Raw genomic sequence first — 14,692 nt, forward strand, 5'->3', positions numbered from 1 at the left:
GCACCCATTGCAACGAGACTGCTGTTATTAGGTTGGTATCCACATTATTCATAGTGTCTTTTGCCTGTATGGATTGACTTATTTGATTTATTGGTGTTGTATGTTGGGACTGGTTTACAGTGTGCGTGTGTACTTCTCACATATCCTACTAGGTGCAGAGATTGTCTGCCCAGTGAGTGGTTTTGTGGCAAATGTGACGTCACTTTCCACAAGAAGGCAGTTCTCCACAATAGAGAGAGCATCCATGAGGGCTTCTTTAAGCCCATCCCTCCCAGCACAGTCATCGTCCAGGGAGATGCTGGCTTTTCAGCTCAGGAGCAACGTAAGTACAGACATATTTGTACATTTCTTGATTTATTGACCGACTGTACTTACCATCAACTGAATCAACTGATATTTTTGTGTGTTATGTTTCTTTTTATAGAATGTATAATGCCATTTAAGGCAAGTCAGAAATGCTCCTGCAACCTTCCCAATATATCTGTGTCGCCAGGAAAGGCTGTCATTTTGATTTCGATCAATGGTAAAGTCATCTACACCAAACATTTCTATATTTTCCATGCATGGCTATTATTCAAAGCTGTACCGATCCTAACTATTGTACTCTTTCTTCCTAAGGCAGGTACGATTTGCATCTGCCATTGTTTCAGTGCCACAAATGCAGTCAGAAGTGGTATCCCGAGTTTGGGGATGTGGTGGGAAGTGGGTACTGGCCAGCCTCCATCTGTGCACAGAACAAGACGTATTACACACTGGACCTGTTCAGTTCCTTTGAGGAGCTGAAAGTAATTGCCCCCACACTGTCCAGACAGGCTTTCGCCAAACTTCTTGAGCACAGAACAAGATGTGCTGGGAGGGTAAGTGTTTACCATATATGAAATGTTTTAAATCATATTGTTTACTCCATTCCATGTGCAAATAATTGACGTCCTCTCTCAGTCAGGACCTGTGTCTGGCGACCGTCTGCAGAGGAGCTTCCTGGAGTTCTACTATTGCCAGTACGAGCAAGAGCAGCAAACAGGGGAAGCCTCCCTATCATGCCCAGCATGTCATCCGGACATGGTAGCTGTGGCAGTGGATGGTAACAGAAAGCTTTACCGCTTCAAAAGTAGAAGGTACTTTTCCCCAGCTCTTTCTATTATGCATGTTGAACAACAACTTAATGCTCATTATGACATGTCTTGAAATGCCTTGAATCATTTGTCTTGAACCATTTCTTTTTCTCCCTCTCTACAGTGCTTGTTCTGCAGACAAGCCCTATTTTGATGGTGTGTTTGTGGCAGAGGATGCGGCTGTTGCAGACTTTGTCGGCACACTACATCGTGCAGTGAAACAGGTATTTATACCTGTTATTTCATTTACTTTGTAAAACAAACTTATGCCAAAATTTGTAAAACATTGACACAAAATGTCATGTTCGTGTCTTCATGTTATATTGTTTTTCTTCAGACACGTGGTCAGGGTACCTGTGGGGGGACATCCTGGGCTGCAGCGAAGGAGATTTCTAGGAGGGCAAATAAGATGGACGAAGAAGGCATGGAAGTTGCTGTTTGTAGGCATGGCTTTCTATTGAAAGCCCTGAATATGTACAGAGGTAAGATGAAGGGACTGGGTGAATACACCATTTTGCAATTAAACTCTTCAATATCAGACCCCAGCACTTAATAGCTACGGCAGCTACCTTTACAACAGTTGCCTACTACCTGAACAAAATCTTAATTCGCCTCCCCTAAACCCTGTATTTTACAAACCCTGTATTTTATGGGGGTTTGTGCAATTTAGTATTTAGTAACATTTAGTAACCTTTTCAAAGTTTGCCATACCTGTCTCATAACGTGCACAACAATTTATTCACAGGGGAGATCTTCGCCTATCCAATGTTTCTCCATAAAGCGCTAATGCCATGCAACGCAACCTTCTTTGCAATGGATGTGGCTTGCAAGTACTGGCCATACCTTCAGAAGGCTGCCAACCACCTGCCAGAGCTCCTAGAGCTTTTGAATTCCACACCCCTCCTTAGTGTCATGCATGCACAAAACCACGAGACCAAGTGTCAGGTAAGTAATGATGTATTCATGTGTACGGGTATTGAAATGGCAATAGATTTCGTGTCAGGTGTTAGTGTTGAAATGGTGTCAGTGTTGAAATGCCATGTTGTGATCTTTGTAGATTGCTTGGAGTGGAAAATACATTGAGGGTGCCGGGACTACTGCGGGAGAGGAAGTAGAGCAAGTGAACAGCTACCTGTCCCGCTGTGCTTTGACAACAAAGTACATGTCCAAAGGAGGTATTTGCTCCTCTTGCTATAGGCCTACATGTTTCTGGGCTTTTGTTGCTGTTCATTGCACAATGGCCTTCATGTCCATTTTAACTCTTTTGTCTTTTGACAGCACGTGTGGACATGCTGACTGTTCATGCCTTAGGGTGGAACAAGAAGAAAACCTCTGGACTGCAACAAGCCCTGTGCTCCCGATATGCCAAGGTAAGGCCGTCATTTCACAGTCATTGAGGCTGTCTTTTTTTGCTGCAACATTGCTTGTGAAACACTTCTGTGGTACTGTTGCACTGCACTACAGCCTTCATGGATGTTTTTTGTATCTTTTTGTATTTTTGTATTGCTTTTTCCAGACATGCAAGATGCTGACGGAAGCTGAGAAGGAAGAGCAGCAGAAAAAGGAGGATCTGGCCTGCACTGATGGAGCTGCATGGGTTGCTGAAGTGCAGGAATGGGCAACCCGCGGTAAATGCAGCTATTATTATTTTCTGTTCTCCCATACTTCTTTCCTCCTAAATTGGATCCTCCAAACTCTTCACTGAAATGATGGTGTGAAAACGGCAGCCTGTATTGTATTTCATTTCATCTTGAGCTAATGTTAATGTCTTACATTTACCAGCTACAGTTTTGGCAGATTCATTGACTTTTGACAACTCACAGGTTTGTCTTTATATTCACAGTAAGAACACGCCCTTTGAAGCTGCAGCAGGACATAGAGGGCCGCTATCTTAACCTTCGACAGAGGAAGCAAGCTCTGTACCGAAAGAATGGTATCTTTGTAATGTCCATAGAAAGTATTTCAGGATTTTTTAGTTAGTGCAGCTTACGCATAACCTCTCAGTCCTTGTATTTTCTGATTGTTTTCCAGACAGTGGTCAGTTGCGTCATCGTCTGCGGAGCGAGATGACTGTTGTTAAGAACAGGCTTCTTAAAGACATTGCCACCTTCAACAGTGCATCGCCAACAACGACAATCGACATTGGAACCGTGGAGCGATCATTGTCAGGAGATGGACCAGCTGTTTTTTGGCCTTGGGATGTGCAGGGGAGTGGTAAGAGAATTGTTCATTTATTCTGTTTTAGGCTACTCAAGTGTTTTTTTTTGTCATTCAAACATTTAAGTGACACCATTACAAATCTTGAAACTGCCAGTTTTCAATTACATACTGACAATTACCACATGGAAAAGTGACAGGGGGTGGGGGCCATCAAGGGTGTTACAGGCCCATCTAATTAGTATTCAAACAACAGAAACTGGATTAATTTACTAGTACTTTTTCACACTTGTAAGGAAACAACAATGCTGTTAATATGTCTGTACTCTACTCTACTCTACTCTTTGCCTTTCAGTCAGACTTGAGGACAAGCATGCCTACTTTGTGGCCTCGATGCGCAGGAAGCGCTTGGAAGAAGAGAAAGGCATCCTCGTGAAGGAGATGGAACAGCACACTACATCACTGAAAAGATTGATGTCTTGTCTAGAAGCAAAGATGTCATCGGCAGGTAAGTTGCAATTGTCAAACCTACTGTATATGTACCATCAAATAAAAAAATGAGAATTTTGCTTTCTTTGACATTTATCTGCACTGTTCAACTTGGAGGTTGTATTCTGACATGCCATGTGTTTGTCGTCGTATTTTTGATGTTGCATCTGCAGAGTCACAAAATGAGGGCCTTTCTGCCTTCTGTCGAAGACGGCTTCATGACCTGACAATCGTCCATCTTTCTGCTGTGGCAAGCTACAGGGCTGTTTTAAGCCCACAGGGGACCAATAGGCCATCTTGTGAGGAAGGGCAGGGAGATGACGGGAATGAGGACGATGTACACAGCAGTGATTTCTCATACACCAGTGATGAGGAAGAAACGGAGTGTAGGTACGGTGTAGAGAAACAAACATTGCATGGGAAAAACACAATGTCCAACTTACTTTGTTTTACCTCACAGAGTGTGAAGGGGCATGCTAATGTATCCCTTAGCTACTAATCTTTCCCTAATCCATTTTCTGTCTTTGTCATCTTTCTAGTTCTTTAATCTGAGACGGTTTGGAATCATCAATCATCATTCCTTGGTAAGTGTTTTGAAAGAATACTTTGAATACCAATGTTTGATATCTTCTGTAATTACTGTAGTATGTATATAAAAGAAGTGAGTACATTTCTCACTTGTCTGCATTTTTGTAAGTGTTTCTTTAAATGGGACATTTCTTAAAATGATATTGACACAAGGAACATTAGACAGCATGAAGTTATAACTGCTGTATATTTACTTATTATCCCTATTCCCTCCATCATCTCCTCCAAGACACCCGCAGCTGTCTCCTTTCTCCTGCTTTCTCCAACACACCAACAGCCTCTCTCTGTCCTGCTCTCCTCTGTCTCCTCCATCCTGATCTCCAGTGCAGCAGCAGTGCCATCCATGTCACCCCCAGCAGCAGCACTGGCATTCATGCCCTCAGTAGCACCCAGGACAGAAAACACAACATTTAAATTAAACTGTTAAAAAACTCTGTTAAGCTATTGCCATTCCACCAAGAACTAAGTGATTGCTGTGAGTTATTCAGCCAGTGGAATGTGCTGTGTGTGTGTATGTGTGTGTGTGTGTGTGGGGGGGGGGGGGGGGACTTTTTTTTGTTTTGTTCCACTGCTGCATGTGTATGTTTGTGTTGTAAATAAATACTTGAATGTTTGAACATGCCTCTCGTGTGAGTTTCTTTACTTGGTAGGTTCTTGCATATGAAATGTATAGTGTGTCTTTAATAGCCTAATATTCATAGTCAATTCTTCTATCCCATTTAAAGGCTTAAACATTACATTATGAATTGCCGGTATTACTTTTCAAGGTTAAAGTCCCTCTAGCAATGCTTGGGGTTAGGTGTCCTGCTCAACGGCACTTCAGCCATGGATGGAGGTGTAGGGAGAGGTTAGGGTGGGATTAAAACCTACAACCCCATAGATAGAAAGAACACATAAAATAATACAGTAATCAACACTTTGTGACCCCCCCCCCCCCCACACACACACACACACACACACACACACACACACTTTGAAAACCACTGGTCAATGTGGTGACTAGGCCTACATCAGCATCAGCATCTTTCAGAGAAAAGGTGAATAGGAGTGGTGCGTGCATCACCATCAGTGGAGCATCAACGTCTGGGCATGATCATAGGGTGACCATCTGTCCGGACTTCGGGTGGACAACCCCGCACCCTAACCCACCGCCCTGTCGCAGTAGTCCTACCCGTGGCTTCAAATCGCCGGTGGGCGGCTTCATGTAAATTCAAAGATAGCCTACGGGCAGGAGTGTAATTACCAGCGGTGTTTTAAATCCGGAGGCGGCTTATGTCACTCCCTCCCCGTGTCATTTTAAACAGAAGTTGTAGACTACACGCATATCGTAAATCAACCACGTAGTTTTCAAATGCCAACGCATGCATAGGCCTATCGTAAATCAACCACGAGACTCAAATCTTCTGTCGCAGTAGTCCTACCCGTGGCTTCAAATCGCCGGTGGGCGGCTTCATGTAAATTCAAAGATAGCCTACGGGCAGGAGTGTAATTACCAGCGGTGTTTTAAATCCGGAGGCGGCTTATGTCACTCCCTCCCCGTGTCATTTTAAACAGAAGTTGTAGACTACATGCATGCATATCGTAAATCAACCACGTAGTTTTCAAATGCCAAATCTTAAATCTTAAATCAACCACGAAACACGGGCAATAATAAAATGAAGTGTAATCAGGCTATCAGCGGTGTGGAGTAGGGCTACGGGCATGAGTCTCCCCGTGTCATTTTAAACAGAAGTTGTAGACTACATGCATGCATATCGTAAATCAACCACGTAGTTTTCAAATGCCAAATCTTAAATCTTAAATCAACCACGAAACACGGGCAATAATAAAATGAAGTGTAATCAGGCTATCAGCGGTGTGGAGTAGGGCTACGGGCATGAGTGTAATCAGGCTATCAGCTGTGTTTTAAATCGGGAGGCGGCCGGTGTGTGGCTATCAGCGGTGTGGAGTAGGGCTACGGGCATGAGTCTCCCCGTGTCATTTTAAACAGAAGTTGTAGACTACATGCATGCATATCGTAAATCAACCACGTAGTTTTCAAATGCCAAATCTTAAATCTTAAATCAACCACGAAACACGGGCAATAATAAAATGAAGTGTAATCAGGCTATCAGCGGTGTGGAGTAGGGCTACGGGCATGAGTGTAATCAGGCTATCAGCTGTGTTTTAAATCGGGAGGCGGCCGGTGTGGCAGCTTTTGTTATATGCACCGGAATTCAAGCGATGCGCAAATGCCAACGCATGCATATCGTAAATCAACCACGTAGTTTTCAATGCATATCGTAAATCAACCACGAGACTGAAACCGTAAATCAACCACGAAACACGGGCAATATCGTGAATTCACCACGTCCTTGTACATAATTTCCCCCAGAAATTCCCCCATTTTTTTCGTGAAGACTTTACGACTGGCGCGAGATAGGGCTCCACAGGGGGGCAGCTGTGGCTCTGTTGTAAGAAATGGGCCCCAGAGCAGCGTGTAACTTGTGGGCAGTGAGAAGTAGCTCGGTCAGGGTCGAAGGCGCAGCAGCATGACACTAGATCATTAAAATTGTAACGTGATCATTTTAAAGGGACACTGTGCAGGAAATACAGTGTCACATTAAAGCAGTGCAAGTCCTGACGCTCTGTTGTAAGAAATGGGCCCCAGAGCAGTGTGTAACTTGTGGGCAGTGAGAAGTATCTCAGTCAGGGTCGTAGGCGCAGCAGCATGACACTAGATCATTAAAATTGTAACGTGATTTTTTAAATGTCTCATGTCTCTGAAACACTCCAAAATTCCCATTATCATTTACGTCATATTTATTTGTAGGCTACTGACTACTGAGAGGGCTTTTCTATATTGACATTGCATAGCATTGCACAACACTCTACTTCATGGTCATGTCTTCTTCATGTCCATGTTTGCATCTCACAGCCATATCATACAATATTTGCAAGGGTCATCATTCTGTGGCATACAGTATTACTGACATGCAACTGCTGGATGCAAATGTACCATAATAAGAGCACACATCCTCGTGGTCGATCTGCTGATGCACTGACATCACCATCACAGCATGACACTTAGCCCACAGTTGTCAAACTGAAGAAACACTACACGGTAACACAAACGGGTGTCAAACTGAAGAAACACTACACAGTAAAAAAAAAAAAAAAAAGGGTGTCAGAATTTCTGAGTAAACTTGTCCAGCTTTGAATCCAGTGAGTCAAATGACTGTTTCAGTTTAAAGTCAAAATGCATCGTAAAATTCTGCAGATTGAGTGAATGTAAAATTACTCTGTCTCTCTCTCTCTCTGTCTCTCTCTGCTGTTTTCTTTAATAAACGTATCAGTCCTACACCTTCATCAGACCTTCACCTGTTTTACCTGAAGAAGGTCTAGGACCAAAGCGTTGTGAAAGTGAAAGTGAAAGTGAAAGTGAAAGTGAAAGCCCATTGGGAAACTCCAACTCCCATTGTCATTGTGACACAGCACTCCACAGCCCACAAGTGAACACTGCACACAACGAAATTGCATTTATGCCTCACCCGTGCAAGGGGGCAGCCCTCAGTGGCGCCCCATGGGGAGCAGTGCGGTGGGATGGTACCATGCTCAGGGTACCTCAGTCATGGAGGAGGATGGGGGAGAGCACTGGTTGATTACTCCCCCCACCAACCTGGCGGGTCGGGAGTCGAGCCGGCAACCTCTGGGATGCAAGTCTGACTGACGCCCTAACCGCTCACCCATGACTGCCCATGACTGTTGGGGAATAAATAAGACAGTGAAATGGTCAGTGTGCGGGAGTTTTTTAAATTTTTCTGCTGAGTGATCCATGGGCCATCTCCAACGCACCTGCCAGCAGACGTGTGCGGAAAAAATACAAGTTTGACTTTGGACTCAGAAGTCCACATTCGTTTATTGTCACACACACACACACACACACACACACACACACACACACACACACACACACACACACACACACACACACACACACACACACACACACACACACACACACACACACACAGGTTGTTCCCATCAACAATCTTCCGATGTCTCATTGATCACACACACGGGTTGTTCCCATCAGCAATCTTCCAATGTCTCATTGATAAGGGCCAGACTAAACATTCAAATTTAATCTCACATTCACTCTGGCTTGCCAGACTACATATTGAGCAGAATTTTACTAGCTGTTTTTCTTTCATGGGAAATCTAAAGGCCTCGGGCAAAGAACAATTTTGAGTTTTTACCCTGCAATGGATGAATAAAAAGAAAAAAAAAGAAACTCAGGGTGATTCATACCCTTCATTGTCTGACTACTTCAGGGACGCATCAAAAATAAGGAAGTGTGGTATGAGGAAGATAACTTTAAAGGAAGGAAGTACCATGATGTAATGTGGTCAGAAGTACATGTATGTGGAATGATCTATTATTGCAGACAAGTCTCTCACCAGGGGCGGAACTATAGGGCGGTGGGCGAGCACTTGTCCCAGGGCCCAGGGCCCTTCTCTATTGCATGTGGGGTCCCTATTGTGACCTTGGCAGGCCGTATAGGGGGCCCTATCTTTGTCTTGCCCTGGGGCCGTGTATGTAATCGTTCTGCCACTGTCTCTCTCTCTTTCTCTTTCACCCTTCTCATAATGAACCCATATCTGTCTATTGTTCTCCCATGATAATGAGTCAACTTTCACTTTTACTTTAACACACACGCACACACACACGCACACACACAGACACACACACACACACACACACACACACACACACACACACACATGCACGCACACACACACAAGTTGTTCCCATCAACAGTCTTCCGATGTCTCATTGATCACACACACGGGTTGTTCCCATCAACCATGATAATGAGTTAACTTTCACTTTTACTTTTTATTTATTTTTTATTTCTCCTTTATTTTACTAGGGTTAAAAACACATTGAGGCAGTTGCCTCTTTTTCAAGTGTGCCCTAGCCACTTTAACGTACACCCTACTCTGTCAGGAACAGCCATTCCCGTAATATGGCTGGTTTAGACAGTGGCAGTCGGTGAAAACGGTCGGGGTTCCAGCTTTTCATTTTACGGCCGCAGCCGGTGTAAGAACCTTGGACCATGTTTAGCCTACCACCTGATGGAGTAGCCTGCATCCGGGTCAGACTAGAGAGTTGCAACAGTGAAACACCTCTGAAAACATTGAAAGACTGTGTGGTCCGATGATCTTCTCTGTGCCTTGGTTTGATTGACGAGACCTTTGTGATGAAGTGTGTAGCGTTTTTGAGGTTGTTTATAGCGGGGAAACATCAGAAAATAATATATACAAATTGGCCCCGCCGTGATGCATTGGCTGCGGTATTCGCCAAAAAGCTTAAAATAAGCTAACTCCATTATTGCCCGGAAAGGGTCATCATTAGATACATTTTGGGGCATGGGAAATAGATGGTGAAACTTTCATTTTACGCCGGAACTATCCTTTAAGACTAAATGAGACTAAAGTCTTAAGAGAAAATGTAGAGTGTGCGCGCGCGTGTGTGTGTGGTGTTTCACATCCTAATTTCACATCCTAATTTCACATCCTTAAGACTAAATGAGACAGTAAGAACAAAACGATGTAACTTATAAAGAACATTAAAGAACAGTCGTGTGTGTGAATTAGTGTGATATGTTGTGGTATGTCTCTTTCTTTGTGTGTGTGTGTGTGTGTGTGTGTGTGTGTGTGTGTGTGTGTGTGTGTGTGTGTGTGTGTGTGTGTGTGTGTGTGTGTGTGTGTGTGTGTGTGTATGTGTGTGTGTGTTTGCTTGCATGCATGTAAAAAAATGAAGTGGAAGTGTTAAATTGGTCATTGTGAATGCACAGAACTAAGTTGTATTTCTGCTAAACAGAACCCCACACACACACACACACACACACACACACACACACACACACACACACACACACACACACACACACACACACGCACACGCACACGCGCACCCACACACACACACAGATCACCACCTTTATACTATTTCCGAGCAGACTGAGAGCACTAACATACAGAGGCGACAGTAGATACTGAGTGAGGAGGGGGGGGTGAACTGTAGATCAAAATGTACTTGCAAAACCTTTAGCGTCTGCCATGTCATCATGTCTCGCATCTTTCTCTCATATGGGAGGAGGTGCTACACGTATATAGCGCTCAGCTTTGCAGACTACAACCACGTACCGTTAGTTAGGTAGGCCTGCATGACATTTTCCGTACAGTGCAGACTATATTTTGCAACTGTCTTCACTTCTTAAAAAGAAATTACTGCGCGCCAATAAACCATCTCCAGCGCAGTTGTCATCGGGAAACAGGTGTGGTGTGTGGACTCTGTTTTCACACATATTCTCTCAGCATGTTGGTAGCCTACAGTTGGATATCAGAATAGCGGTATGTCCGAATACCGTGCGGTCCTAGTTGTGGCACAGCATGCTAGGCAGAGTTGTATAGTAATTAAGTAGTTAAGTCAAGTCTGCTTAATTGTCAATTTCTTTATATTTGATGGTCATACAAATAATTAAAATTATGTTGTGTACACTCTAAAAACATTTCCCTGCAAAATAATAGCATACCACAGGCAATTCTGGTTACCATACTGCTGTTTAATGCATCACAGTACACTACAATATTCCAACAGCAGTTGAACTGTTAAAATAACAGTACTCTACAGAGCGTTCTCATTATAAGTACCGTTAAACTAAAAGTACTATATCAATATTTGCACAGTAGTTGAATAGGTAAAATAACAGTACACTATAGTTCACAAGTCCGACATGCGGACAAAGATGCGTCCGTCTATGCACTGCCACCTTGTGAATACAGGAGGGAAGGACAATTGAAAGAATGCGTTTCAGATGGACAGACAGACAGACAGACAGACAGACAGACCGACGGACATACATACCTTCTTATAGACGCATCTAAAAAGTTGAAGATTTTACAGTAAGATCACAGGCAATAAAGCGGCGTACACACACAAAGCTAGCTTTTCGCTTGCTCGCCTACTCGCCACTCTTTCATGGCACGTTCGCTGAAAATTCCCACGGCTTTAACTGCCAATGGACAGCCGAGAAGTACCGAACTCTGCATTCCAATTGGTTACTCGCTTACTCGCCTCGCTCAAAGATAAAATATTTTCAACTCGGGCCCACATCGCATCGCTTGTACAGTACTCGCCTACTCGCCTGCTAGTCTCGCTGGAACACATTGACATTCTATTGAGTTCATTCGCTGAGCGAGTAACTACCAGCTATGTGTGTGTACGGCCCTTTACTGGGTTAGACTTAGACTTAGACTTCTTTATTGTCCATTAAACTTACATAAAATGGAACATTTGCTTTGGTGGTGGCATAAGGATGCAAAATTACACACACAAGACAAACACACATCACAGTCAACACAATAAAGAATATATATATATCAGTGGCGGTTTTGGGGGGTGTGATGTTGGTAAGCACAAATTCTGTAACCAAGCCAAACTAGTGGGGTCTCCCCCAGATGAGATTTTAAAAATAAAAACGCTCTTAAATTGTGAATTTTGACATCTTCAGACAGCTCCCTAGGTTACTAAGCTCCCTAGGCTAAGTCATTCTACCACGTTGCATTTCGCATCCTTCACTGCACGACTTGAAAATACAATCCAAATGTTCGCATTGCATCTTACAGCAACAGAAAAACACATCACCACAGTCATCATTCCAGAAAGGGTGTTATCTTATTCTGCTAGGTAGAACTAGAAATTAAGTCAAGAGTGGCTACGAGCTTGCCGTTGCGACCGAAGTACACTGTACACGCGAGCTGCCAAAAGCTTGCATAGGCCTGCCGTTAACTTGAAAACAGGCTACGGGAAAGACAGACACCAGCCCTTCTGAACAATTGTGAACCCATCCATGGGTGAGCGAGTCAACGCGTTCCTAAGCCGCAAGCTTCATCAACCACCAAACATGTTACAGCAGACAAATATAACCTTACCTTAAAATGCTGTCTTGACCGCAGAAATCCCAACCTTTCACTTAATCCACACGTTTTCAAAACCATTGTCCACGTTCCCGCTTGTAATCCATATGATACATACAAAGCGGATTCCAAAAAAGTTGGGACACTTGGTATTTTGTGAATAAAATCAAAATGCTGGCATTTTCAAAACATTCAATATGTTAAAAAGGTAGAGCATTGTGTACAGACAACATATCAGTTGTTAAAGCCAAGCAGAATGATTGTTTTGGGGTAATTATGTGATCATTTAAAATTTCACCCTCGCAACAAATTCCAAAAAAGTTGGGACAGGGCCAGTAAAATGCTTTTTATGTTGGATAAGACTAAACACAACACAAGGGAGGAGACTTAACATTTAAATACTTTGACTGATGGGATGATTTTATTTAAAAAAAAAATAGATATTTTGATGTGCGAGACATGATTTCAGCAGCTCAACTGATAGGTGTGTTCTTCGACTTGTTTACCTTCTTGTTATGCTTAATATGTGGTATATCCTGACTGCAAGAAAACAATTTTGTCACCTGTTTACTCTTATGATGGAACCACACTGTTGGAACATAGTAGAGATTGAAATTTGCCATCATTATGGGGCAATATCTAAAGGCTGTGCTCCACAATATAATGCCTTGGTAGCTATGTATGCTGTTTAAAGTCTGAATATAAAATTCAGCCCTCATTTTAATGCTCTACATGAGTAAGAAGACCATAACCAAGGCATCTATGCACCCCTTTACCATCATATATGCTGTCTTTCAGACTGACCACTAAATCAAGCTGAAGTATTCATTTTCTTCATAACCTGGAGGGTGCATGACTCCATGATTTTAAAAAAGAATGAAATATTTTCCATTCTGTAATCAGAGGACAGTTTCATGTGTATCCTAGGTCCATCTAGAATGAACTTTGTCACTTGCAACACTGTTTAATGTCTGCATCATGTGCCTTAATCAAGTGTTGTGTTTATGGTCATTTTTTCAACAGCTGTCATTGTTGGAGTGTCATAGTTTGCTTATTGCCGATGGGTTTGTCATGATCTCATAACTCGTGCAATGATTTCACAGCACTCTACATTACAGAAATAAGCTTTATATGCCTGCAATTTTGATAATTCAGTCTTTATGTGTAATAGATCAGTAATTAGTCCCTCAAAATCTTCGCTACTGAGTGCCACAGCCTCTCTGTGATGGTATTTTATTTGTGCATTCATGTTGGCAGTCAATATAGTTCCTTTCAAAATATTCCTCCTTGTGTTATGTTTAGAATTATCCAACTATTACAACACTTTTTGGTCCTGTCCCAACTTTTTTGAGATTTGTTGCATGGGTCGAATTTTAAATGACCACATATTTCCCTCAAAACAATGCTTTTGCCTCATTTTAACTGTTCCTATGTTGACCTTGTGCCATTGTGCATCTTATGCATGGATTGAATGTTTTGAAAATGCCAGCATTTTTATTTTATTCACAAAATACCAAGTGTCCCAACTTTTTTGGAATCCGCTTTGTATAATATAATCAAGAAAGGCATATTGCACTGCCGTTTAACTATTCTGTTCAACTAACTGACGGTGTGTGGTTCGTTTTATCTGCATGTTATTCATTCGTTTCTTCATGATGTGTCCCAAAGTTCTACTCAATGACTTGTCCACATCCAAAACACAGACGTTTCCTGAAAACTTTGATTGTAGTTCAAATGTGTCTGCCTGAGGTCTACTTCCTGAATCCAATGTTAACGTAAGGTGTCAGATCGAGTTATGATTCATCAACTCATCTGTCAATCATATTTTCCAGCGCGCTATTGTATTGTACCTTTAGCTTCTATGCTTCAAAGCTTTGGAACCAGCTTCCAGATGACATAAAAAATGCACCCACTATTGATAGCTTTAAATCTAGACTCAAGACAAAGCTGTTCTCAGATGCTTTCTTAAATTATTGAATGAAAAGACGGTAAAATAAGAGAAGACAAAACCCTGACAATTCTAGACCCTATCAGGTAAACGGAAAAAAGGAGGCCAGACTCCTCTGTCGTCAAACAGTTAAATTCTGAGGATTGAATGAAAAGACGGTAAAATAAGAGAAGACAAAACCCTGACAATTCTAGACTCTATCAGGTAAACGGAAAAAAGGAGGCCAGACTCCTCTGTCGTCGAACAGTTAAAATCTGAAGACTGCGTATGTTTTTCAAGGTTTTATGTTTATTTATGTTTTATTGTATTATTATTTTTACCTTATGTTTTATCTTAATGTTTTAAATGGTTTTTTTTTACTCCAATTCATTTCCCTGTTTTCCTTTCATTTACATTTGTTAACTTTGTGAAGCACATTGAGTTGCACCTGTGTA

The 14,692-nt window shown here is 42.4% G+C and overlaps 1 protein-coding gene across 1 annotated transcript; it reads left to right on the forward strand.

Moving 5' to 3' along the window:
• The first annotated feature begins 3 nt into the window (after positions 1 to 3).
• On the forward strand, positions 4 to 4,881 carry LOC134444077 (uncharacterized). The gene is made up of 17 exons (XM_063193544.1): positions 4 to 31; positions 153 to 322; positions 425 to 523; positions 619 to 857; positions 940 to 1,115; positions 1,237 to 1,336; positions 1,450 to 1,594; positions 1,858 to 2,057; positions 2,170 to 2,287; positions 2,391 to 2,482; positions 2,629 to 2,740; positions 2,956 to 3,045; positions 3,144 to 3,326; positions 3,625 to 3,777; positions 3,932 to 4,144; positions 4,298 to 4,342; positions 4,576 to 4,881. The coding sequence occupies exons 3-16, from the start codon at positions 433 to 435 to the stop codon at positions 4,303 to 4,305; spliced, it is 1,920 nt and encodes a 639-aa protein (XP_063049614.1). The 5' UTR covers positions 4 to 31; positions 153 to 322; positions 425 to 432; the 3' UTR covers positions 4,306 to 4,342; positions 4,576 to 4,881.
• Positions 4,882 to 14,692: the final 9,811 nt, after the last annotated feature.

This window comes from Engraulis encrasicolus, unplaced genomic scaffold (assembly GCF_034702125.1).
Source record: "Engraulis encrasicolus isolate BLACKSEA-1 unplaced genomic scaffold, IST_EnEncr_1.0 scaffold_44_np1212, whole genome shotgun sequence".
In the NCBI taxonomy this organism is placed as follows: Eukaryota; Metazoa; Chordata; class Actinopteri; order Clupeiformes; family Engraulidae; genus Engraulis; species Engraulis encrasicolus.